Source organism: Mus pahari, chromosome 14 (genome assembly GCF_900095145.1).
Source record: "Mus pahari chromosome 14, PAHARI_EIJ_v1.1, whole genome shotgun sequence".
Classification (NCBI taxonomy): domain Eukaryota; kingdom Metazoa; phylum Chordata; class Mammalia; order Rodentia; family Muridae; genus Mus; species Mus pahari.
In genome coordinates this window covers 62,476,615-62,502,442 of record NC_034603.1, presented here as the reverse complement: position 1 = coordinate 62,502,442, position 25,828 = coordinate 62,476,615, and the positions used below count along the sequence as shown (strand labels likewise).

At 49.7% G+C, this 25,828-nt stretch overlaps 1 protein-coding gene across 3 annotated transcripts in view; it reads left to right on the top strand.

Annotated features, from left to right (window-relative positions):
* Positions 1–25,828, top strand: part of Itga3 (integrin subunit alpha 3) — a 31,993-nt gene that overhangs the window by 4,050 nt on the left and 2,115 nt on the right. For all 3 annotated transcript variants that reach the window (XM_029546455.1, XM_021212319.2, XM_021212318.2), the window contains 22 exons: positions 3,947–4,074; positions 4,479–4,558; positions 6,773–7,022; positions 9,296–9,382; positions 9,767–9,974; positions 10,455–10,651; positions 12,057–12,145; positions 12,247–12,383; positions 12,523–12,609; positions 13,224–13,291; positions 13,407–13,543; positions 14,075–14,224; positions 14,314–14,411; positions 14,634–14,781; positions 14,974–15,045; positions 15,563–15,642; positions 15,726–15,803; positions 16,915–17,200; positions 17,584–17,709; positions 18,327–18,440; positions 19,463–19,561; positions 25,728–25,828. In XM_029546455.1, coding sequence (XP_029402315.1) covers positions 3,947–4,074; positions 4,479–4,558; positions 6,773–7,022; positions 9,296–9,382; positions 9,767–9,974; positions 10,455–10,651; positions 12,057–12,145; positions 12,247–12,383; positions 12,523–12,609; positions 13,224–13,291; positions 13,407–13,543; positions 14,075–14,224; positions 14,314–14,411; positions 14,634–14,781; positions 14,974–15,045; positions 15,563–15,642; positions 15,726–15,803; positions 16,915–17,200; positions 17,584–17,709; positions 18,327–18,440; positions 19,463–19,561; positions 25,728–25,828 — 2,820 coding nt within the window. The remainder of the gene's footprint in view (positions 1–3,946; positions 4,075–4,478; positions 4,559–6,772; positions 7,023–9,295; positions 9,383–9,766; positions 9,975–10,454; positions 10,652–12,056; positions 12,146–12,246; positions 12,384–12,522; positions 12,610–13,223; positions 13,292–13,406; positions 13,544–14,074; positions 14,225–14,313; positions 14,412–14,633; positions 14,782–14,973; positions 15,046–15,562; positions 15,643–15,725; positions 15,804–16,914; positions 17,201–17,583; positions 17,710–18,326; positions 18,441–19,462; positions 19,562–25,727) is intronic.

Here is a 25,828-nt window from a genome sequence, read left to right as displayed (position 1 = left end):
AAGCAACAAGGAGGGAATGCCACCACTCAGAAGCAGGCAGGAGGTGTGGCAGCTTGCTAACAGTCCAGGCTACATAGTGAGACCCTGTCCATTGAGGTAAAGGGACCGAGGTTAAACAATTCAAAGGGTCAAATACGGAATACCTACTGAAAAGCCAGGGAAGAGGAGAAATGAGAAAAATCAGTTTTCTCCTTTTTCACCTAAGGTCCCGCCAAGACAGTCCTCTCTCCATCTTTCTCTTCCTCTCCTCCCTCCGGCTCGATGCTCTGGTTCTAGGGCTGAGTCACCAGGGGAGAGGGGGCTGGGTGGGCAGCATGAGGAGGGGGAGGGCAGAGTGGTGAGGGCAGCAGTTTCAGCCGCCATCGGAGAGCCTCTGGGGAGATGGCTAAATCAGGCAGCCTGGCATAGAGCTTGCATCCACAAACGGACTCACCTCCTACCCAGGCAGGAGCAGCTTTTGCCTCGACTCCTACTCCCACGCCTGTATCAGAGGTGAACAGAAACCAAGACCCCAAAGGTCTTCCCCAGATCTCCCCATGGGTGCCACCCACTCCTCCCTGAGAGGAAGTTGAATCAGATAGACTTTCTCTGAGCATCACCACACTCCCAGAATCCCTCTTCCCCTTCGGGGTGATCCAGCTTGGTGCCCTGAGTTCTCTTGGGTTCCAATCTCCAGCCTTCTCAGATAATGGTATTTTCTGTGCAGTTATTCTATAGTTTTGAACTGCTTGGGAGGAACGAAGGTGTAGAGGGCTGGGCAGAGCCCCACTCCTTGAGCTTGGAGCTGAGGGGCTCCCCGGAGGCCAGGAGGGGCTTTCTAGTTGGGGCCCAAATGAAAGGGTGAGCAGGCGGCTGTTGAGAGCTCTTGGTTTTCCATTTCACCCATCCATTTCTTCCTAGGGTGCTTGCCGCTCCCCACCCCCGCCCTGCCCAGCTTGAGCTCTGTCTAGGCACCTCCACTTGTCTTGCTCCCTCTGACTGTGGCTGGGAGGTGGGCTTAGTGGTGGTCTGGAGGAGGTCCCTTTTAGATTTTTTTTTGTTGTTGTTATTTTGATTGGGACCCAATATTAGTACGTAGTACTTTACATTTTAATTTACATACCTGCTCCAGCCTAGGAATTCCCTAACCCTGACCTTACACATACCTGGCTTTGGCAGGAGGAATGTGAACCCTACCCTCTGAACCCCCTTCCTCCATCTATCTGTGTGCAGGCCTCTAGCTGTAGACCACTGCATCCCGGGCTGGGAGCCAGAGGGCCTTAAAGGGCCTCAGAGTGGGCCAAGTAGGAGCTAAAAATACTCCAAAGGGTGTGGGGGAGCTCCCGTTGGAATCTCTTGGGAGGGAGGAGTTTAGGAATTAGGAACTGGCCCCTCCTCGGTCCCCACCAGTGGGCACAAGGCTGGCACCGCTCAAGAACAGGAATTTGAAGATTGTATGGAGTCTTATTCTAATCCAGCCATGGTTTGTGCTTGGCTCTGCCTGTTCCATACCTCAGAGGAGCTAAGAGGAGGGGGGTTGCTCAGTTTCCCCCTGCTCCTCAGACACCTCCAGCTAGACAAGTTAGGCAGGACACTGGCAGCCATGATGGTAGTACATACATTACATTGTATGCTTTCCAGAGAGCCCTTTCATCCACTGAAGCCTACAGGCTCATTGTTGGAGGCGCCCCCACTCCCCTATCCCCCACCCCCCAGCCAATCTGAGCTTCTTTCAGACATGGGGCCTATCCCTCCCTTCCCCCCAGTGACCGCCTACTATCCTCAGGATGTGGAAGTTCTACTTCTGTTCAGTCCTCATTCCTTCTAAACAATGAAGTAGTCTGTCCTTTTCTCTGTGTGTCAGGTTCCCTAACCTGCAGTATTGGAATTCCTGGGTCCCTGGAGAGTCTGGAGTCAACCTCAGGCCAGGGCTGGTACCACAGAAATCTGGAGCAGCAGTGTTGATGCGCCCACGGGTGCCTTCTTAGTCCAAGAGTCCCTTTGCAGAAACCCATGTGTTTCCCATCAAATCCTGGAACAGAGAGTTCACCTGGCATTCCCGTTTCATAGATAAGACACTCAAGACTCACAGGGAAAGGAAATCACTCTGGAAGCAGGGCCCTAGCTCAGGCAGAAGTGTTCCTTTCCCACAGGCTCTTTCTTCTCTCCTTCATCAAGCATGCCAGGAGGTGGGTGTGCCAGGGTAGTCAGGCAGGTACCCTCCCTAGACTGAACAGAAGTTGGCTAATGGCCTGGCTGTTTTATCTCTTGCCTTACCCCTCCCTAGGGTGCTCAGAACATTACTCTGTTTGGGGAAGCTTTGTCCCTGCCCTTAGGAACAGCAGCAGCCACTGAGGGTGATGTCTGAGCTGCCTATGTGAGATCCAGGTCCACCCACTTCCTAGTACCTCCAGGCAATGCATTCCTGACTCCTCCTTGGTGGAGGCACCCCAAGCCCCAGCATGCCTGGGCCCTGCCCTGCCTACTCCCTGTAGGCCTCACTCCCAGGTCCAAAGTAGAGCTGTAGGTACAGCCATTGCTCAGCACTTCCAGACTGGCCAGAGGCCTGGAGCCTGGGAGCCTCGGGGCCACAGTGTTGCTGGGCTAAACCTGGGAAGTGCTGCTATCCAGAAAGCTGAGCTGGCAGGAAGGTGGTGGAGGGTGGCATGTTCTAAGAAGAATATTGATAGGGAGAAGATACAAGAAAAAACTTGGGTCTGAAGCTGGACTGGCTGCCCCAGATACTATTCATATAGCCTGTGGTAGTTAGAGATTTTCTTTTTATAAATACCCAGGGATTGTCTGAGATAGGATTTCAGGACTGATCCCCTGTCTGCCCTGCCTAAGTCACCCTTTTGGTGTGGGATGGGACTCCAAGGTCCTAGCCCCCTTGTGGGAATTTCTTGGTGTCCCTAAAGGTGGATTCTGAGGACAAGGTGACAGATAGCTCTTGTCCACTCCTACCACTAGAACCCTGTTCTTGGGCCACACTTGGTATCCAGCCCCACCCCATACCGATTTGCCAGTCTCGAGGTGGGGGTGGGGCGTGTGGAGGCCTCACTCAGCTCACCTGGAAATCTCTGCCTCCCAGAGCTATGTGCTTGAGAGTCTCAAGAGGAGAGATCCAGGCTTCCAACAACCCATCCATCCTTACCCAGCTCCCCTCTTCTGCCTTCTCGGATACCCCCAGCCCTCGAACTCATAAGTCTCATTCCTTCACAACTACCTTTACTTCTGAGGCCAAAGAATTCCTTTAAAAACCCGCATCTGGGGCTGGGAACGTACCTCATCTGGCAGAATGCTTATCTGGTGCTTATGGTGGAAGCTCCGGATTAAATTCCTAGCACTGCCTAAATCAGGGCACGGCGGTACGTACCTGAAGATCCAACATGTGAAAAGTGGAAACAGGAGGGTCAGAAGTCCCAGGTCATCTTTGGTTGAATAGGGAGTATCTTAGCCTGGGCTACATGAGGTCTTGTCTCAAAAAGAGAATGAAATAAAGAAAACCAAGTTGCTGCCTTGCCCAGGGTCCCTCTGTGGTTCCTCTAAGGTCTTTGTCCTGGCTTGTATGCCTCCCCCAATGTTCTTCCTGGGTTCCGGTTGTCCAGAGGGCTAGTGCCTGAATCACAGGCTTGCTCATGCTTCCTGGCCCCTGTACATACTGTACCCTTGTCTCTGGTGCCCTTCCTCCCGTTATCATTGGGTGACCCCTGGCTATTGTCCTTACACTGAGTCCAAGGCACCTTGTGTACAGACCTCCATGCTTTCCCCGTGAGATCCTTACGGAGTGTGAGCTTCCTGGCCCGCCTTCCTCTGTGGTTGGCTCTCCTGGAAGACAGAGGCAAGGTTGATCGATGTCCTATCCCCAGAACATGGTATGGAGCCCATGCCCAGTGAATGTTGATTTACAGGCTGACTGGAGGGAGGCTTGCAAAGCCAGGCTGACCCACCCGCCTTCCTTTTCCAGCCTTCTGGCCGGGGCTCCCCGGGACCTCGCTGTGGGTGATGACTATACCAACCGGACTGGCGCTGTGTACCTGTGTCCCCTCACGGCCCTCAAGGACGACTGTGAACGGATGGACATTTCAGAGAAAAGTGAGAAGAGCCTGAGGGCAGAGCTAAGTCCGGAGCCTGGCAGAGGGGGCCCAAAGAGGAGATACGGGGCTAGCTCATTAGCGAGGCAACATTTGACGCTAAGGTCAAAAGACAGCGAGATCAAGCCTAGATCTACTATGGGCTACAGAGTGAGTTCCAGCATAGCTTGAGATGTAAAATGGAGACCCTGGCTCAAGAAAACAAAACAAAAAAGCAGCGCTGATTTCTTTCTCGTCCATCTGGGAAGAGGAGCAGGGAAAAGGGAACAGTCACATACAGTGTGAGCTCAGAGCAATCAATGACAGACAGGATGTAGAGGACAGAGAGCTGCTGCCCTCGGGTGGCTCTGGATGCTGGAGTGTGGAGTAAGGGACCAGAGCTCATGATCTCTCTCATTCTTGCAGGTGACCCTGACCATCACATTATTGAGGACATGTGGCTTGGAGTGACTGTGGCCAGCCAGGGCCCCGCAGGTAGAGTCCTGGTAAGTGAAGACTTAGCATCATCTCCTCTGAGCCAGGGAGGATGGCAGAAGTGTTTCGGGGATCCTCTGTGAAGACTGGGGCAAATGCCTGCTTCTGTGACCTCCTGGCTTTACAGGCCTGTGTGTTCCCTGATCCCCGCACTCTGGGGAGAGGGTTGTCTGGTACTCTCTCTCCCGAGGCCGGACGTGGCGTGGGTCCTGGGCGACCTTCATGGATGCTCACCCTCCGTGGGAAAGAGCAGAGAGAACTTGAGGGGAAAGGGCAGCGAGTGCCCCAGGCAGTCGGGCGCTGGCAGGCGTTCCTTCCTGGGAGGCTGGCTGCCGGAAGAGGCACAGCCCTGATGGCCCTGGCTCACCCTGGCACTGCTTTGAGCGCCACTCCCTGCTGTCAATTGTCACCTTCTGCTGCTGACAGTTCTTCAATTGTTGGCCCTTGGGATCTCAATTTCTGTGTCCGGGATAGACATTATTTAGGTTTATATAAAATTCACATATAGCAAAAAGGGCAGATTTTCTATGAGCTCTGACCAATGCTAAGCCTATGTCAGTAACACCCATGAAACAGCATACTTACATCACCCCAGAAAGTTCTCTGTGCCACCTCTGAGCGGTCGCCACTCCGATAATCATCACTGCTGTGATTTCTGTCCCAAGAACAGCTATTGTAAGCTTTGGGTTGTCAAGCAGTTCATGAGACCACCCTTTTGTACCCCCTGTTGTTTGTGGGTGTGTGTCTCGAAGTTTGTTTACGTGGTTGTAGACTCTAGGATTAGCTCCTTTCCCACCCCTACTCAGTCAACAGACATTTAGCTAAGCACCTACCGTGTTCCAAGCACCAGAAATTTAGCAGTGCCTAAGGATAAGCTCATGTGAAATGCTGGTGGTGCTTACAGCTGGGATGTAACAGAAAAAGTGACTAAACAAGAACAGCCCTTGTTTCTAGATACTGCATAGCCCAGAGTCTAATTCACTGCACTCTCTGTGTAGCCATGGTGGCCTGGAACTCACTCTGTAGACCAGGCTAGCTTCAAATCCCGAGATGTGCCTGCCTCTGCCTCCCAATGCTGGATTCAACTCCCGTACCCCGGGATCTGATGCCCTCTTCCACCCTCTGCAGGTTTCAAGCACGTACATGGTACACAGACATACATTCAGGCAAAAATACCTCTATACAAAAAACAAGATTGAAAAATATTGAAAGTTGCTATGAGAGAAGAGCTTGTGCTTGATATATAAGGAAGTGCTCAGTAAGTGTTAGCTGTGCTGGGTGGTAGTAGCACAGAGGCAGGTGGATCTCTGAGTTCAAGGCCAGCCTGGTCTACATAGTGAGTTCCAGGTCAGCCAGGGCTATACAGAGAAATCCTATCTCAAAACAAACAAACAAATATTCATTGCTCCTATTAATGTCATTATCATTATTATTATCATCATCATCTTCATTATTAATAATAATAATTTTAAATGACCCTTTCATTAAACAACACGGTTAACCGGGGACAAGAGAACCGAGTCCCCTAATCTCTCTGTAAATAGCTCCTTTTAGACCCTGGAGCTTAAGTCCCACATTCCCTCATTCTCTAATTCCTTCACCAAGATCTCTAAGTTGTTTGTTTGTTTGTTTGTTTGTTTTGTTTTGTTTTTTTTTTTTTTTGAGACAGGGTTTCTCTGTGTAGCCCTGGCTGTCCTAGAACTCATTCTGTAGACCAGGCTGGCCTCGAACTCAGAAATTCACCTGCCTCTGCCTCCCAAGTGCTGGGATTAAAGGTGTTCTAAGTTGCTCTCAAATTCATGCCTTCTGGCTTCCCCGGATCTGCTCCTGACCCTTGATTCCAGTATAATAGATAAGAAGATACAGGTTTCAGAATACCCACAGGAAGAAAAAGAAGCCAGACTTCAGACTTCCTCTTTTATTTTTTTCTTAATATTATTTATTGTATGTGAGCACACTGTTGCTGTTTTCAGACACACCAGAAGAGGGCATCGAATCCCATTACAGCTGATTATGAGCCACCATGTGGTTGCTGGGAATTGACTCAGGACCTCTGGAAGAGCAGTCAGTGCTCTTAACTGCTAAGCCATCTCTCCAGCCCAAAACCAGACTTCCACTTTGGCCCTTGTCTCACAAAGCTGGCAGTGTCCAGGGTGAGAGCTGTAGCTTGCCATAGGTTCCTTGATCTTGGCTAATGACATGTGTGTGTGTTTGTGGGTCCTTAGGTCTGTGCCCATCGGTACACCAAGGTGCTGTGGTCTGGGCTAGAAGACCAGCGGCGCATGGTGGGCAAGTGCTATGTGCGTGGTAACGACCTACAGCTCGACCCTGGCGATGACTGGCAGACATACCACAACGAGATGTGTAACAGCAACACTGACTACTTGCAAACCGGCATGTGCCAGCTGGGCACCAGCGGCGGCTTCACCCAGAACACTGTATACTTCGGTGCCCCTGGTGCCTACAACTGGAAAGGTGGGGACCTGGGAGAAGGGGGTGCAACAGAGACCGCCTGTCAGTTAGCCACAGCCAGTCAAGACCATCCAGGGCCAGGGTCACAAGAGACCGGGCCCCAGGCCAACAGCAGTATTAAAGCACTCACTGTGTGCCAGCAGCTTTCCATGCGCCATCTTTAAATCTTCTGTGCATACGTGGCTGTAGAGGCCAGAGGCTGGCATCAGTTCTTCAGTTGCTTTCCACCTTATTCTGTGAAACAGGGTCTCTTGGTACACCAGGAGTTCACTGATGCAGCGGGAGGGGAGTGGCTGGCCACTGACCTCAATGGATTCGCCTGTTTTTAGCCTGGTAAAACTGGAGTTATAGACACGTAATGCTGTGCCTGGCCTTTGGTATGGATGCTGGGAATCCGAATGCAGGTTCTCGTGCTTCCATGACAAAGAATTCACTATTTCCCCAGCTCCCTACACATATTATCTTAAGCAATCTGAAAAAAAAAACACTCGTGTGTGTGTGTGTGTGTGTGTGTGTGTATGAGAGAGAGAGAGAGAGAGAGAGAGAGAGAAAGGTGGTAGATCATACTATGAACTTTCTATGTAGCCCAGGCTATTTTCAAACTCAAGGCAATCCTCCTGTCTCTATTTCCTGAGTGCTGAAAGTATACATAAAATATATAACATATAATATATATGTATATATATAATATAAAATTATACATACTATATAATATGTGATATGTTATATATTATATAACACACACATATATAAATATATTTATATTTAGCATTTCTAAAGTCCTCAGTGACTCAGCATTTTATACCCATTTTATTTAATTAAAAACTTTGTCTTAGAGAAAGCCAACAATAAATTAGGAAACCTAGATTGGATTGCGACCCATCTGACGTCAGCTCAACCACTGGGAACTTCCACAAACATGCTGGTGCGGCACTAAAATCTTAGCTAAGGATTTGTTAGAAGCAAGAGCAAAAATGGCCAGTCCCATTGGCACTGTCCTGTGATCCCAGCTATTTGGAGCCTGAGGCAGGAGGATTCCATAATCCTGCCTGAGATATACAGTGAGTTCAGGTTCAGCATGGGTAGCTTAGCCAGACCCTGTTTCAAGATTAAAAAAAAAAAAAAAAAAAAAAAAATTCAACCTTCAGTACCTCAAGGAGAGAAAATAAATAAAGTTCTTCCTGTCCCTCCTCCTCCCTCGTGCCTTTTCCAACGTTCACAGTGTCTTAGGATTCCTTCCACACTTACTTTACTTGTGCATTGGTGTTTTGCTGGGATATGTGTCTGTGTGAAGGTGTCAGATCCCCTGGAACAGGAATTACGGACAGTTGTGAGCTGCCATGGGGTGTTGGGAACAGAACCTGGGTCCTCTGGAATAGTGGCCAGTGCTCTTAACTATTGAGCCATCTCTCCAGCCCATTATTTTAGTATTTATAAATATCTTCTTAAAAACAAAGGGATCAAGTGAAATGTTCTGGCCTTCTACTTTCTCTTTTCATACATCACAGGCTAAAAGCAGTGTCTTGATCAATACTTACAGGACCATCCTGTTCAGGTTACAGAATAGTTCATTCTCTCAAGATCCTTGCTTAAAGAGCTGGAGAGATGGCTTAGCACCCACAAGGTGGCTCACAACTGTCTAACTCTAACTCCAGGGGGACCCAACACCCACTTCTGGCCTCTGCAAGCACTGCATGCAGGTGGCACACAGACATACATGCAGGCAAAACACCCATACCTATAATTACATAAACCACGACATGCCAACAGCTGGAAGGCTGAGGCCTGAGAATCATGAGCTCAGGGCATGTCCGATCTCCTGGAACTAGAGTTACAGACCACTGTGTGCTATGGTTGGTATTGGGACTCAAACCTGGGTCTCCTAGAAGAGCAGCAGCCAGTGTTCTTGTCCAACCCCATCCCACCCACTCACCTCCTACATCAAAAAACATTCTCAAAGAAGAAGTAATTTATCAGCCAGGCAATGGTGGCACACACCTTTAGTCCCAGCATTCAGGAGGCAGAGGTCTCTGAGAATTCAAGGCCAGCCTGGTCCACAGAGTGAGTTCCAAGACAGCCAGGGCAACAGAGAGAAACCTTGTCTTGGAGAACAAGACAAAACAAAACAAAACAAAATAAACAAAAACAAAAACCAGGAAGTGACTTATCAGCACAGTGCTCACACATGTTATTGCTGTTGTTGTGGGGAGGTGGGCTTGGTAGAAGAAAAGGTTGTGACTGGTTCTTCCTGCACCCCTTCCCCGATCTTTCTGCAGGAAACAGCTACATGATTCAGCGGAAGGACTGGGATTTATCTGAATATAGCTACAAGGGCTCAGAGGACCAAGGAAACCTCTATATTGGTAAGCCCAGTGCTGGTGGCCTATTGAAGAATGGGAGGAGCCATCTTGATACCTAACACACTGGTACTTTTACCCCTGGTGTGTATTGTGGGGTGAGAGTGCAGTGCAGATGTGACCTGAGGCATTTTGTTTAATTAGCACACACTTATTGAGCACCACCTGCATGTGGGACTCTGCACATGGTTTAAGCTTTAGGACACAAAGTTCCATCACGAAGCTCAAAACCCAGTGTGCAAGGGAGACTCCGACTGGGTCTGTGGCCCACCGAGTTACTCAATTTAGCCCAGGGGAATAGAAAATAATAGAGGGTGGATGAGGATAGGCTCAGTATTGAAGGGGACAGATTTATTGGGACTTTGATTGAACACTCCCCCCCCATCCCAGGGTACACGGTGCAGGTAGGCAGCGCCATCCTACATCCCACGGACATCACTGTTGTGACGGGTGCCCCACGGCACCAACATATGGGCGCTGTCTTCTTGCTGAAGCAAGAGTCAGGTGGAGACCTGCGGAGGAAGCAGGTGCTGAAGGGCACGCAGGTGGGCGCTTATTTTGGCAGTGCCATTGCCCTGGCAGACCTGAACAATGATGGGTGAGAATCCAGGGACATGGGGCATCTTCTGGGGCCAGGGGGAAAAGTGGCGGGTGGCAGGCTTGCTCAAGCTAGATCAGGGAAGTAGAAGCTTTTCGTTCACACTTCTGCGCTCACTGTTTTCAAGGTCTCAATCGCACCTTCTGGGAGTCTGGACATTTGCATGTCATTTGCATGAGTCTGGATATTTGCATGTCATTTGCATGACACCTGTGCTTGCTTGTCTGTCTCTGTCATTCATAAGGTGCCAATGGGGTAGGGGCGGGGTTTTTTTTTGGGGGGGTGATCTTTGCCTGCGTGATTCTTCAGTGACATGTGTTTTCTGTTTGGTGGGTCTTGCTGGCCTTCTCATGAACCATGGTGGGACCTGCCATTTGCTCAACTGCATGGCCCTTGGCAAAATCACACGCATTAGATGCCGTTCGCAACGCCTATCAGGGGCCAACTTCACACTTCCATTCCCACTCTTCCCCTGTGCAGGTGGCAGGACCTCCTGGTGGGTGCTCCCTACTACTTTGAACGGAAAGAGGAGGTAGGGGGTGCCGTCTATGTCTTCATGAACGAGGCGGGCGCGTCCTTCCCTGATCAACCTTCCCTCCTGCTTCACGGCCCCAGCCGCTCTGCCTTCGGCGTCTCTATAGCCAGCATTGGTGACATCAACCAGGATGGATTCCAGGGTAGGAGCCAGTATCCCTCCTTCAGAACCCTCACTGACTGAGCACCAGGGGCACAGTGTGACAGGACTCACAGCTCAAAGACATAACAGAGAGGGTGTGTAGAGGGTGATAAGTGGGCTGGGTTGAGAGTGTACAGAAGAGAGGTCAGCATAGCATATGGCATGAACACAGGAGCAATGTCATGTACACTACTGAAGTGTACACTGGGGACAAGCTGGTGAATGCTCTGAGAGCCAGGCAGAGGAAATGGGGCTTTCTGTTTGGGTCATAGCGAGAGTAAGGTGGGAGGTATGGCTTGGCGCTTTGGAGGGTGATTCTGGGGGTGAGGTGGTATGGGGTGGAAGCAGGTAAGAAACCTCATGAGGTAGGGTCAAAATGTACCATATCAGGTGATAAGAAATGGCTGGCACAACGAGGGAGCCCTAGGCATAGTGCCATTCCCTTGCTAGTGTTCTGTGGCACCCAGGGACAATACAATTAGACCCAGGGAGAAGTCACAGGGAGGACGCGTTATGCTATGAATCCAATTACTGTGGAAGCACTTAGCTTACCAAAAGTCAGTCTTCTGACAATCTCGGTTCCCACCACACAGCCGAGAGCCAAAGGAGGGAAAGCAAGCATGGATGCCAGAGAGGTCAACCCTCAGGCCCAAGCCCTTCCCGCAGACGGGTCAGGTTTTTTCAGCCTAGGGTCTGCTCACTCACTGTCCTTGGCCTCCTCTCCAGTCACCCCGGCCTCGGATCAAATGTAGCGGATGAGTCGGGCAAAGCCTGAGATCATCAAACGTGTCGAGTTTATTTGACAAGGCATTGCTTAGCATCTTAAAAGGCTCGACACAGGAAGTTCTGTTATACTGAAGCAAAATCCACTGTAGTGTTGTACATATAATCCAGTTTCCTGGCTGTGTGACCTTGGGATTTGAGCCTGCTCATCTATAAAGGGAGTAAATAATAGTACACGATAGCAACACACACACACTCACATTCTCGTAAGGGTTAAATGAAATGGATGCTGTGCCAGTGGTTACCAACGGGGAATGGCTTCTTTTCTGGTCCTGATAGTAAATATCATTTAGAAGAACCAAGGTATCCAGTATCCAGAGAGGTGGTTGTTGGGGGTGGGGATATGGAAAGTGGGAAACCTGGATTACACTGGGGAATGTGGCCTCTGTCTGTGGCTCTCACTTGCTGTGTGACTTTGAGGAAGTTTCTTCCCCTTTCCTGAGCCTACATTGCCACCAGAGCTCTGGAGCGCTAAGGTTCCTTCTTGGCTGCTCTGAACACTTCTGCCAGGGTGAGGTCACCGCCACAACAATGCCACACTGGGCTCAGTGGCCTGCCGCAGAGAGTGAAAGAGCTGTGGGGCCCTGTATGCCTGGTGACTCTGCCCTGTTTCTCCTCCCCAGACATCGCCGTGGGAGCCCCATTTGAGGGTTTGGGCAAAGTCTACATCTACCACAGCAGCTCCGGGGGGCTCCTCAGGCAGCCCCAGCAGGTATGAACGGGTGGTGGGGACAAGTCGGATACCCCCTGCCCCCCATCCCACTCCAGGCAGGTCTCAGAACCTGTCCCTACCGCTTCCTCTCTCGGCTTCAGATAATCCATGGAGAGAAACTAGGGCTGCCTGGCTTGGCCACCTTCGGCTACTCTCTGAGTGGGAAGATGGATGTGGATGAAAACCTTTACCCAGACCTGCTAGTAGGGAGCCTGTCGGACCACATCGTGCTGCTGCGGTGAGCTCAGAGACTGGACATGTCCCTCGTCCGCCCTCATCTTCCCATCTTCTGCAGTGATCCACAGAAACCTGAACCCCAGCCCTGGCCTGGGGTAGGCAGGAAATACTGATGTCTGCCTGCTCTCTTGTTACTATAGGGCCCGGCCTGTTATCAATATCCTCCATAGGACCTTGGTGGCCAGGCCAGCTGTGTTGGACCCCGCGCTTTGTACAGCTACCTCCTGGTGAGATGGTCAGCCCAGCTCTTCCTACCCCCTCCTTAGGCCTCAGGCCCTAAGCCTTTCCCTGGACACGCCCGATGTCCCATCAGCTGCCGGATTCTAGGGTCAGCAACATCTTCCCTATCCAGTCTCATTTAAAGTCAGAGTTCCTTGTAGGATCTAATGCTTGAGCACAAGCTTAGGAACAGGAGCTCTGGACCATCGGGCTCAAAGCACAGCCACTCACTGCCAGGGGACAACAGGGGGAACACTGAAGACTGAGGGATGGAAGGAAGGGAGAAAGGAACGCTCTTAGGTGGATGGGCGTGGGGTCAGAGGCAGGCAGAGCTGAAAATCAGGGGATTGGAGACAAAAGTAAGATCTGGAGATCCCAAGACCTGGACTGGGTCATCAGCCACCTGATAACATCAGACAAACCCTGCTGCTCTCTGGACCTCAGTTTCCCCACTGGTGACCTCTAGAAGTCGTGAGAAGTCACTGCAGCTTTGTAGACACCTCTCTTTCCCCCACAAGGGTCCTGAGTTCTTTGCCTAGCACAGGAGTGAAAAGCAGGACATGGCCATCTTTCCCACTGTGACCAGGCCCTGCAATGCGTTCTTGTCCCCCACTCCCAACAGTGTTCAGGTGGAGCTGTGCTTTGCCTACAACCAGAGCGCTGGGAACCCCAACTACAGGCGGAACATCAGTAAGTGCTGGGCACAGCGTGCTCAGGTGGGAGAGAGACCGGTGTGTGTGTGTGCGCGCGTGTGTGAATGTGTGCGCTCACCTGGCCACCTGCTGACTGCCCCATCTGTCCACAGCCCTGGCTTACACACTGGAGGCTGACAGGGACCGACGCCCACCCAGGCTCCGATTTGCCCGCAGCCAGTCATCTGTCTTCCACGGCTTCTTCTCCATGCCAGAGACACATTGCCAAACACTGGAGTTACTGCTGATGGTGAGAGAGGGGCTGGGGGCAGGGGAAGGATGGGGGCCCTGAGATCCCTGGGAGAGGTGGCCAGTGTCCCTCTAAGTCAAAGCTCACAGACAGGGGTATCCCCAGAGTTTGGAGAGGTCAGTCTGGTAAATATGAATTGGCAGGATGGTGGCTGCACACAGCAGGTCACCCATGTTAGGAGGAAGGTAAGTCCAGACGTAGAGATGGGGCCCAGGGACATATCTTGGAAAAGAGGTGTCAGCTCTGGTCCAGTCTGGAAAGAATGGGTCCCCGATTCAGGACAAGCTCAGTTCCTCTTTGGGGTATCATGGTGGTATGCGGAAGTAGACCCTGAGATCCAAACAGTAAAGAGGAGCCTCCGTCCCAGCGAGGCAGGGCAGTGCAGGATAGTAGGACTCGATTTGGTGATTGGATTAGTGGGGGGGTTAGCTTAATTTGGGGGTTGGGGTAGAGAGAAGCCCAGCCCCTTCCTGGGTCTTAGTCTGGCTAGGGTTTAACGAGATGGAAGGATTCAGCTTGCCTCTTCCCCAGGACAATGTTCGCGATAAACTCCGTCCTATCGTCATTGCCATGAACTACTCCCTGCCTCTGCGCATGCCCGATCGCCTCAAGCTGGGCTTGCGGTCTCTGGATGCCTACCCAGTCCTCAACCAGGCACAGGCTATGGAGAATCACACTGAGGTGAGCAGGCCCTCTCCGGGCCAGGAGGGCTGCAGGGTCAGAAGGTGATGTGTGGGTGGCAGCCTCCTCAAGCCTTCCACTGTCCCCAGGTCCACTTCCAGAAAGAGTGCGGGCCAGACAACAAGTGCGACAGCAACCTGCAGATGCGAGCAGCCTTCATGTCCGAACAGCTGCAGCCTCTAAGCAGGTGGTATTTGGGCGACCCTGATTGGTCAAGGGCTAGGTGGGACCTCACTGGCTGACAGAACTGGGGCAAACAGGGGTAGGGGCATGTGCTTTAATTAGCCAGGGTTAAGACTGCCTGCTATGACTTGGTTGGCCCCCAACGGCTTTCCTAGCCCTGGACGCCCGAGGGGCGGAGCCTAGCGAAGGCGAGGCGTTTGGCTTAGTCCCAGACTCCTCTCTTCAGGCTCCAGTACAGCAGAGACACTAAGAAACTGTTCTTGAGCATCAATGTGACCAATTCACCGAGCAGCCAACGGGCTGGGGAAGACGCCCATGAGGCATTGCTCACCCTAGAGGTGCCATCCGCCCTGCTACTGTCCTCAGTGCGCCCGGTGAGTGCCAGGCTATTCGCACCCCACTGTATATGACATTTATTTGAATTATCATTTGGAGTGGTGTGCTGACCTTTTTCGGAGCTGGGGTACCTCTGCTGCTCGGTAGACAAGCCTTCAGGGCTTCTAATTGTGCTCCCTGGTAGACGAAAGACAGGTATAACCCTGACCTTATTTGCTCTCTTTCCTCAGGCTGGGACCTGCCAAGCTAATAATGAGACCATCCTGTGTGAGCTAGGAAACCCTTTCAAACGGAACCAGAGGGTAAGACCTGGCCACATCCTCCTCTCCTGGCGAGCTTCTAGCCATCTTACCCGCCCAATACATGGGATTTCTTGAAGCAAAGAACCAGAGTGGAGGAGGGGGAAGACACAACAGGGGGGTGAAAAGAGGCCCAGAGACTAAAATATGGAGCCACTAGGGATCTATGCATGACTCTAGGGAAGACACAAGCAAGGAGACCGCTTGGGCCGAGCCCTGATGCTCACCCTATAGCTAGTGCCATCTGATGTACCATCCTAAGTTTCCCTAACACAATAGCCATATTTCATGGAATAGGAAATGCAGGCTTAGAAGTCTCAGTAACTTGCTTAAGGTTTCGCAAAAGCGGCAGAGATCCCCAGAGCAGCAGTGATGTCCAATGATCTTATCACTGAGATAGGAGGCCGAGATGGATAAGGAGGAGGGATGGAGATCCCCTAGCCAGGATCGTCCCCATGCCATAGCCCCCCCCCCCCACGGCTTTCAATGCTCCTTTCTGTTTCCCCTACCCTGGCGCTAGATGGAGCTGCTCATTGCCTTTGAGGTCATTGGGGTGACGTTGCACACGAGGGCCCTCCCGGCACTTCTTCAGCTGTCCACGTGAGTGACCCAGTGAAGGGAATCTGGTCAGGGCTGAGCTCACATCCCGGGTCTCCTGCTCACCAGCTGCATTTTCTCCTCAGGTCGAGTCACCAGGACAACTTGCAGCCCCTGCTCCTGACTTTGCAGGTGGACTACACCCTCCAGGCCTCGCTCAGCTTGTGGGTACCGCTCTGTTCCCAGTCCTTTGTGCCCGAGCCTGGGCTTCCCTACCCTCAAGGAGCCTCCTAAACTCCCCTGACACTTCTTTTGGTCTCAGGCCCTCCTGGGTCATCATTTCCTGATAGCCATGGTCGCTATGGTGGTTGCATTAGTACTCCCTGTATGTAACACAGGTAGGAGGGGCAGGATTAGCACCCGGGGCTAAGGTGATGGTCTCTGCTCTTTTTCTTTTAATTTTCCACTATTTTCTTGATATTTACCTTTGTGTGTGTGTATGTACGATGTGTGTTAGCACGTGCATGTGTGAGAATGCAGATGTGGAGGTCAGAGGACAGTATGAGGTATTGCATCTCACCTACACCTTGTGTGGGGCAGGGGGTTTCCCTGCTGTTGGCCATTGCATTCACGAGCATGCATATGCAGACTAGCTGGCCCATGGGCTTCCTTAGGGATCCCCCGCCCGCCTCCTATAAGGAGCACTTGGATTACAGATGTGTGCTACTGCACTCAGCTTTTAAGTGGGTTCTGGGGGTGGGATTTAAACGTAGACCCTCACTCTTACATAGCGAGTGCTTTGCCTCCTGAGTCATCTCCCCAGCCACCCCCAGCTTAAAAGTTTTTTTTCTTAGATTTATTATATTTCATGTATACGGAGTGTTTTGACTGCATGTATGTCTCTGCACCATGTGCATGCCTGGTGCCCATGAAGGTCAGAAGAAGGTGTCAGGTCACCCGAATCCGGAGTTATAGGTGGTGCCGAAAACTGAACCCCCATTCTCTGGAAGAGCAACAAGTGCCCTTAACCCCTGGGCCATCTCTTCAGCCCCTCCCCCACCTTCTTGAAAGCCCACTGTGCAAAGATGTCAAAGACCTCTTAGTGACTTTTGCATCACTGCCCCATACAGCACCAACTATTACTAACCCCACCTCATAGGCGAGGAACCTGAGGCTCAGGAAGGATCGGTAGTCTGTGTGAGGTACAGTGTGGGGCACAGTAGAACTGGAGTGTATGTGCCAAGGGCATTGTAGGCAACCTACCTCCACACTGCAGTCCCCTCTGGCAGGGCTCTGGCCTCCTGTCCGCTTTGACTCCGGTGTCTTCTTACCCAGGATGAATCATCGGCTGCAGAGTTTCTTTGGTGGCACAGTGATGGGTGAGGCTGCCATGAAAACTGTGGAGGATGTGGGAAGCCCCCTGAAATATGAATTCCAGGTGAGCCCAGTGGGAGATGGGCTGGCAGCCTTGGGCACACTGGTTCTAGGTCTGGAGTGGCCCTATGAAGTTGCCAATGGCAAGTGGCTGCTGTACCCCACGGAGATCACCATCCATAGCAATGGGTCCTGGCCCTGCCAGCCGTCTGGAAACCTTGTCAACCCTCTCAGCCTTGCTCTCTCTGTAAGTCCATCATCAGGAATGGTCCATGTGTGTCTCCTTTGCATGCCGGAGGGCAGAGAGGCCAGTGTCTTCCCCTGCTGCCGGAGTGGTCTTTGGGAGCCTGACTACTCCCTGTCCCTTTCCTATCTCCTATCAGCTATTATTTTTAAAGATTTTATTTATTTTTTATTTATTTGAGTATACCGTAGCTGTCTTCAGACACACCAGAGGAGGGCATCAGATTCCATTACAGATGGTTGTGAGCCACCATGTGGTTGCTGGGAATTGAACTCAGGACCTCTGAAAGAGCAGCCAGTGCTCTTATCCGCTGAGCCGCCTCTCCAGCCCTCCTATCCGCCATTCTATCTCTCTCTGCCTTCCCAACATATCTCTGCCCTGTTCAGGATCCTGGAGTCACGCCACTGTCGCCACAGCGCCGCCGCCGGCGGCAACTGGATCCAGGGGGAGACCAGAGTTCCCCGCCTGTCACGCTGGCTGCTGCCAAAAAAGCCAAGTCTGAGACTGTGTTGGTGAGTGGCCCGGGCAGAGGCGGGGAGGACTGCACAGCCTGGCACAAGGCTCACGGGCATCAGGGGCCTACAAGCAAGGGTGATAGAGCACTCACACAGAGACACCAGACAGAGAGGTGCTGTGGGCCTCGAGAACCTCCTGACAGAAAAACAGACTTACAACGGTCCCAAAGAGGAAGTGCTGGCACATTCCGAGGCCTCACACCCTGTTGGGTGTAGCTTGGGCATTTGGTGTGGGGAGGATATGTAGAGCAGAGTGGTCTATGCAGGAAGAGGTTGAGAAGAAAATATGGGGACCCAGGGGAAGCCTAACTGGCTAGAGAGGTTGCAGGGGTATCCCAAGACAACAGACAATGCTCAACGTGCTTGGCGTGGGAGAGGTTTCTGAGGCTGCACGAGCAGGGCTATGCTTCACGCTTGTGTTCCCTGAGTCAGATGAGCTTGGCCCGAGAGTCCATCTTGAATATATGTTCGTGAAGTAGGAAAATGGGAAAGAGCAAAACAATGACCCCTTGTCACTCCAGGGTGGGACGAAGTCTAGGAGGGTAGACAGTAAGGAGCCAGCATCAGGTCGAGAGACTCAGGCTGTCCCCTGTCTGTCCTCCTGTCCACCTCAGACCTGTTCCAATGGCCGCGCCCGCTGCGTGTGGCTGGAGTGTCCCCTTCCAGATGCCTCCAATGTTACCAATGTGACCGTGAAGGCACGGGTGTGGAACAGCACCTTCATTGAGGTTAGTGCTGACTTTGGAGGTCTTTAGTGTTATCCACTTGGGTGAGAAGAGTGACAGGGAGGGATTGAAGCCAGGGTATGTGTGTATGTGTGTGTGTGTGTGTGTGTGTGTGTGTATAAAACAGTATCATGTTCCGCACAGTTGTGTGTCTGTTACTGTGACCACATCGGTGTTATGGTTGTGTGTGTGAATGTGTAATACTTCCACAATAACCTTTTATATGTCCTTTACATTTTATCTCTGTGCCTTTGCCCCTGGTGCCCCCCACCCACTGGAATGCCAGGATTTTTGTTTGTTTTTGTTTTCTGTCTCTGCGTGAATTCCCTATTCAGCCACTAAGGTCTCCAGCAACCTTCACTTAGCCTAGCTAACTTCAGCAGCTAGAGCCCTCTCCTCAGAATAACATGTCTTTCCCAGAAGTTACCTGGGTCACCTGTCCTGCTTGGATAGGTCATGGTCACCCTTATGCCAGCCTTCTCTTGCTACCTGCTCTAACCTTTTCTTAAGACTAGACTATCAGTCCTTCTGGTCTATGTGACTGGTTTCTGTCATATCTACTCAGTTTCCAACACTGGACCCCAAAAGTCATCTTAGGTAAATGAAGGGGCGTGGCTATCTACCAGACATGGGTGCTGGATACATTTAGTCCAGGAGCCTGACCCAGACCATGACTTTCCCTGTCTCTGCTTGTCTTGGCATCTGCACAGGGCGCTGTGCACAGAGGAGTGAATGGCAGGCACAGGGCCCCGTGCACAGAGGAGTGAGTGGCAGGCACAGGGCCCCGTGCACAGAGGAGTGAGTGGCAGGCACAGGGCCAGTGCACAGAGGAGTGAACGGCAGGCACAGGCCCCATGCACAGAGGAGTGAGTGGCAGACATTTGTGTGTGCAGGAGAAGCTTGATGACAGATCCTTTGAGAGTGCTGTCTGGAGGGGCACTGAAGAAGGTAGAGAGTGTACAGTCAAAGAGGGAGGCCAAGAGAGACTTTAGCTGCTTGTTCTGACCCCTCTGCCTTCTTGGTAGGACTACAAAGACTTTGACAGAGTCAGGGTAGATGGCTGGGCCACCCTGTTCCTGAGAACCAGCATCCCTACCATCAACATGGAGAACAAGACCACATGGGTGAGTAGATGTGCTAACAAGGGCAGCAGCCTCAGGCTAGGCCACACAGCACAGAGCATCTCTAAGAGGACAATGATGCTGGTCCTGATGCTGGAGGCCTGCCACCTTAGTTTATTGGGAGACAGAATAAGAGAATCATTAAGTCCCAGGTCTGCCTAGGCTATAGTGAATTCAAGGCCAACCTGGGCAACTTACTGATATTCTGCCTTAAAGCTAAAAGCATGGGGCTGGGAAGATGGCTCAGCAGGCAAAGGCCTTGCTCAACAAGCATGAAAACCTGAATTCGGATCCTCAGTACTCAAGCACCCCGTTAAAAGCTGGGTGTGTTGGCCCGTGTATATAACTTCAGCTACAGGGCAGTGAAGGCAGGGAGAAGCTAGGGACTTGATGGCTAGCCAATTTAGACAAAATAGCTACTAGTTCTTTGAGAGATATTACATCTTTTAAAAAGGTACAGAATGGGCTGGAGAGATGGCTCAGTGGTTAAGAGCACTGACTGCTCTTCTTAAGGTCCTGAGTTCAAATCCCAGCAACNACATGGTGGCTCATAACCATCTGTAATGAGATCTGATGCTTTCTCTGGTGTGTCTAAAGACAGCTACAGTGTACTTATGTATAATAATAAATAAATCTTTTTTAAAAAAATAAAAAGTTACAGAATAATAGAAGAAAGACATCCAACATTGACCTCTTGCTTCCAAAAGGGCACACAGGGGACCATACATAGATGTACACACACACACACACACACACACACACACACACACACACACACACACAATTTTAAAGGTAGGGGAGAGGACATGGTGGCACATACCTTTAATCCCAGCACTTGGAAAACTGAGGCAGGTAGATCTCTGTGAATTAAAGGCTGGCCTGGTCTACATAGTGAGTCCCCGGACAGCCAGGACTACATAGAAAGATCTTGTCTCAACACCCCACAAATAAAATAAAATAAAATAAAATAAGTAAATAAATAAAAATTAAGAAGGACTGGCCATACTGGAGTGCTCTGGAGGCTGGTACGGAAGCATTCATTCAAGTTGGAGGCTGGCCTGGGCAACTTAGTGAGGTCAAGGATAGCCTGGGCTACATAGCAAGACTGTCTCACAAAACCAAGCCAATCAACAAATCATGAACAATAACAATGCATGTATGTATGGCTGAAAGAGCGTAGACCACCTGGGGATAAACATACAACAAAAAATTAAAGTTCTGGATAGGGAATATTCTCTCATCGTCAGATCTTTTGAAATTATCCCAGTCCAAGTGAGATTCAGGAAATTCTGGGAGGGGGAAGGTCGGGGATATTCTAAGTTGGAAGAAGAAATATGACAGATTGCTAATGATTTGTTGTAAAAAGGATATAAGTGAAAATACATAGGAGATACACAAAGCGGGGTTTATGGAAGGCTGGTAAAGGACTCTGGGATGCATTTCCTAAAGTAAGTCAATGGGACAAAGAAGGGTGGGGAAAGGGATGGCCACTGGAAATGTAGTCATGTTGCAGACCTCCTCCTCCTCCTCCTCCTCCTCCTCCCCCTGTCCTCCTCTTCCTCCTAGTTTCCCGAATCCTCCCTTTCCTCTTCCTCTTCCTCTTCCTCTCCCTCCTCCTCCCCCTTGTCCTACTCCTCTTCCTCTTCTTCTTCTTCCTCCTCCTCTGTGACAGAGCCTCACAATGTATCCCTGGCTGTCCTAGAACTCACTTTGTAGACCAGGCTGGCCTCGAACTCAGAAATCCATCTGCCTCTGCTTCCTGAGTGCTGGGACTAAAGGCGTGCGCCACCACCACCCGGCGAATCAAGATTCCTAATGCTTAATTAACCAATCATATTTATGTATCAATAATATCACAATTTACAAGATGTCAATACATTAATTTCAGAGCCAATTGATAATGATAAAAGCTTTATCCCTTTCGATGCCACAGCTACTTGTGGCCTGTAAATGCCACGCGAGTTTATGTCCGCAGCCATCTTCCTTCCCCTCTGCGAAGCTCTCTGTCTCTCTGCAACTCTTAGCTCCACCCCCCTTTTCCCTGTCCAATCACAGACCTCTTCCACACTAATGTGATTGGACAGGGATGTAATTGTAATGCCACATTCTGTGGATTTCTGACGTTTTTGAAAAACAACTATCTATATAAAGTAATCTGGTCTCTTGTCTGTTAACTATTCTCAGCTATTTCTAGTTAAAAGCGTGAAAACACCCTAACAATAAACTCAGAGCTTAAAAAAAAAAAAAAAAAAAAAAATCAAATAATTTTTTTTTTTTTTTTTTTTTTTTTTTTTTTTGGTTTTTCGAGACAGGGTTTCTCTGTGTAGCCCTGGCTGACCTGGAACTCACTCTGTAGACCAGGCTGGCCTCGAACTCAGAAATCCGCCTGCCTCTGCCTCCCGAGTACTGGGATTAAAGGCATGTGCCACCACGCCCGGCTCAAATAATTTCTTATGATGCTGTGTAGGTGATATTTCAGGCATGCGCACTCTGGTGCCCATGTGGAGTTTATCTATTGGGCCTGTGAGGAAAACACCCCCTCGCCAGCTCTGGGCTGCATTTTTAACGAGTAAAGTAGAAAGGTCATGTTGGCTACTATCTTTAATCCCAGGATGTGGGTGGAGGCAGGAGGATCAACGGTTTGAGATATTATTAGGTGGCGCTAAAAGAACATATTTGAGAATTGAAGACAAGTTACCTTGGTGTTTAATATTTAAATGTAGGAATTAAATGTGTGCCAAAATAAAAGAATAATTTAACAGTAATTCTTACTTATTGGGAGAGCGAGTTACTTATTTAGCTTTCAATTAAAAATTTAGTTATCATTTTTATGGGTACACGTATTCTGCTTGAATGTGTGTCTGCACAATGCCTTCAGAGACCAGAAGAGGGTGTGACCCCTGGAACTGGAGTTAATTGACAGCCATGTGAGCACTGAGAATAAACCCAGGCCCTCTGCAAGAACAGCCCCATTTTTTTTTTTTTTTTAAATTTAAAGTTTCATGATACTTTTTCTAGGGAGGAAGTGTGTACACCAGTGTGTGTGCACGACAGTGTGTGTGCAAGGCAGTATGTGTGCAGAAGTCAAAAGAGAACTCACAGGAATTGTTTCCCTCCAGCACCATGAATGTCTGAGTACTCACCAGGTCGTCAGGCCTGGTAACAAATGTCCTTGCCCTGTGAGTCATCTCGCCGGCTCTATTTATTTGTTTGGGGTACATAAGATCTCACTGTGTAACCCAGGCTAATCATAAACTTTTAGAACAATCCTCCTGTCTCAGCCTCCCAAGTGCTGGTATTAAAGGTATGAGCCACCAGGAGTGACTTTTACTTTATCTTAAGCCCAAAGTCACAAAGGATAATTTGAAAACTTATACTATCTGAAAACCATGTACAACAGAAGATAAGTTAAAAGGACACGTTCCAAAGGAATATGACAAAGTGTGGCTATATTTTAAGAATTCAATATGAAAGGTATTAAAAAGGCAATGTTTATGAGATGAAATATAAGTGTTTAACTTACACATAAAGCTGGAGAGATGGCTCTGTAGTTAAGAGCTCTGGCAGGAGACATGAGTTTGGTTCCCAGCACACACATCAGGCTGCTCGTGATTGCCTGTAACTCTACCTCCAGGTGATCAGACGACCTCTCCTGGTCTCGGGGGGAGTCTGCACTAATATGCTCATATCCCCATATAACACACACATGCATATACACAATTTAATATTACATTTTAGTATTTAAAATGTAAAACCTGCTGGGCATAGTGGCGCATGCCTTTAGCCCCAGTGCTTTGGAGGTAGAGGCAGGTGAATCTCTGTGACCTCAAGGCCAGCCTGGTCTACAAAGCAAAGACCAGGCCAGCAAGGGTGGTTACACAAAGAAACCCCGTCTAAAAAATCCTTTAGCTGGGTATGCTGGTATATACCTTTAATCTCAACACTCTGGACGCTGAGGCAGGAAGATCATTGTGAGTTCCAGGCCAACCAAGGCTACACAATAGTGAGACCCTGTCTCAAAAACAAACAAACAATCAAACAAACAAAAAAAAATCAAACAAAAAACCTTAAAAGTCAAAGAAATAAAAACAGCAAAGAAAAGCTGTCTGCCCATCTGATTGGAAAATACTAAAAAGAGCCATGCCATCCAGCGGTGCTTGGTGGCGGGAAGCACTGCTGACGGGAGTCTAAATTGGTGGCTCCTTTGTGGAGGTGAATTTGTCAATAGTCATTAAAATTTAAAGCACCCATTCCCTTTTGATCTGGCACATGCTCATATATTTCAAGAGCTAACAGGACAAGTATGCAAAGATAAATAAAAATGTGGGGGTATTTTAGAGCATTGTTAATAAGAGCAGGGAATTGGAAAGGCTCTAAATGTCTGTCAGGAGGAGATCGGCTCAATAAAATGTGGTCCGTTTCTACAGTGACTGTGCGTGCGGTCCTCAGCAGGGATCAGGTTGGCCTTTATCAATTGAGACAGAAAGATGATGTTATTCATAAAAATCTTGGGGAAGATGAAGCTTGCAGAAGTGCGCATGTAGTGTGATTCCATCAGTGTGGGCCAGGTGTATTAAAACTACGGAGATTGCCTGGGAGGGGGCACAGATGCATAATCTATAATCTCAGCACGTGGGAGGCTGAGACAGGATTAAAAGTTTGAGGCCATGGGGCTGGAGAGATGGCTCAGTGGTTAAGAGCACAGACTGCTCTTCTGAAGGTCCTGAGTTCAAATCCCAGCAACCACATGGTGGTTCACAACCATCTGTAATGAGATCTGACGCCCTTTTCTGGTGCATCTGAAGTGTACTTATATATAATAATAAATAAATCTTTTTAAAAAAAAGTTTGAGACTAAGCCTGGGCTAACATAACAAGACCCTCTCCCCCAAATAGAAAAGTTCAGTACAGAGATTTACTCAGCACTTCTGTCATTCATTCATTCATTCATCCATCCATCCATCCATTCACTCACTCATTCATTCATTCATGGGACAGGCTCACTCTGTGTAGCTCAGGCTGTCCTGGAACTCACTAAGTAGACCAGGCTGACCTCTAACTCATGGAGATCTACCTGCCTCTGCCTCCCAATGCTAGGATCAAAGGCCACACCAGCTTGTTTGTTTCTCTGTTCTTTGGAGGTAGGGGCCTCCTGTTGTGCAGGCTGGTCTTGAACTCCTGATCCTCTTTCCTCCTGCTGGGATCACCAGCATGCACTAACACTGTTCACTGTGGAAACAGTCTTTTCCAGAGCACAGAATATCTGGAGACCTTTAATTTTCTCTGTTACCTTTTTTTTTTTTTTTTTGAATCAATATAATATTAAAAGAAGTGAAAACCAAGTATTGTCATCTCGAGACATTCTACTCCAAACACTGGAATTGCAAATGCTCCAAATTGGAAACCTTTTGAGCCACAAATAAAACAAAATCCCAAATTTGAAACACTTCTATACACACAGATGCATACGGGAACATAATGACCATACACATGCCATCATAGAGGGGGAAAACCATGCTGACTGCTATGCGTTGTCTGTGTTTTTAGTAACTATGAAGAGCTCGTCATGTAACAAGTGCCACTCGAGCAGTCCACCCATGCTAACCACCATTTAACCCTGTCCAACAGCCCTTGAGGTGGGAAAGTAGCATCCCCAGGTTACAGACAGGTTGAGTAACAGACAGATAACAGCGAGGTTGAGTAACTCATTCAAGGCCACACCGCGGAGCGAATAGCAATGCTGGCCTTGAGCTCAAGTAGCCCAACTCCCGAACGCATGCTTTTGGCCATGGCTATACTGTAAAATAGCTGCAGATAGTCTCTACAGAGCACATGAAAGAACTAGAGAGAGATGAAATTACTATACTAGCACAAGGTCACACAACTTATCAGGAACTGAGTTGGCATGCAAATCCAGATGTGTGTGTGTGTGTGTGTGTGTGTGTGTGTGTGTGTGTCACAAACTCAGACATCAGGCCGCCTACTAGATCTAAGCCTGCCTCTGTGTTTACATTTTCTGCCCATGAACCCTGCAAGGGCTTTTTAACTCTTTGACTGCCCCCTAGTGGCTGTAGGTCAAACGACAGGGACATGGGCTGGGCAGAACCAGAGAAGATGGCCAAATGTGGGGTCTGGGTTGGCTAACCCAGCACTGGTCTCTCCTCTGCAGTTCTCTGTGGACATTGACTCAGAGCTGGTGGAGGAGCTGCCGGCTGAGATCGAGCTGTGGTTGGTGCTTGTGGCCGTGGGTGCTGGGTTGCTGCTGCTGGG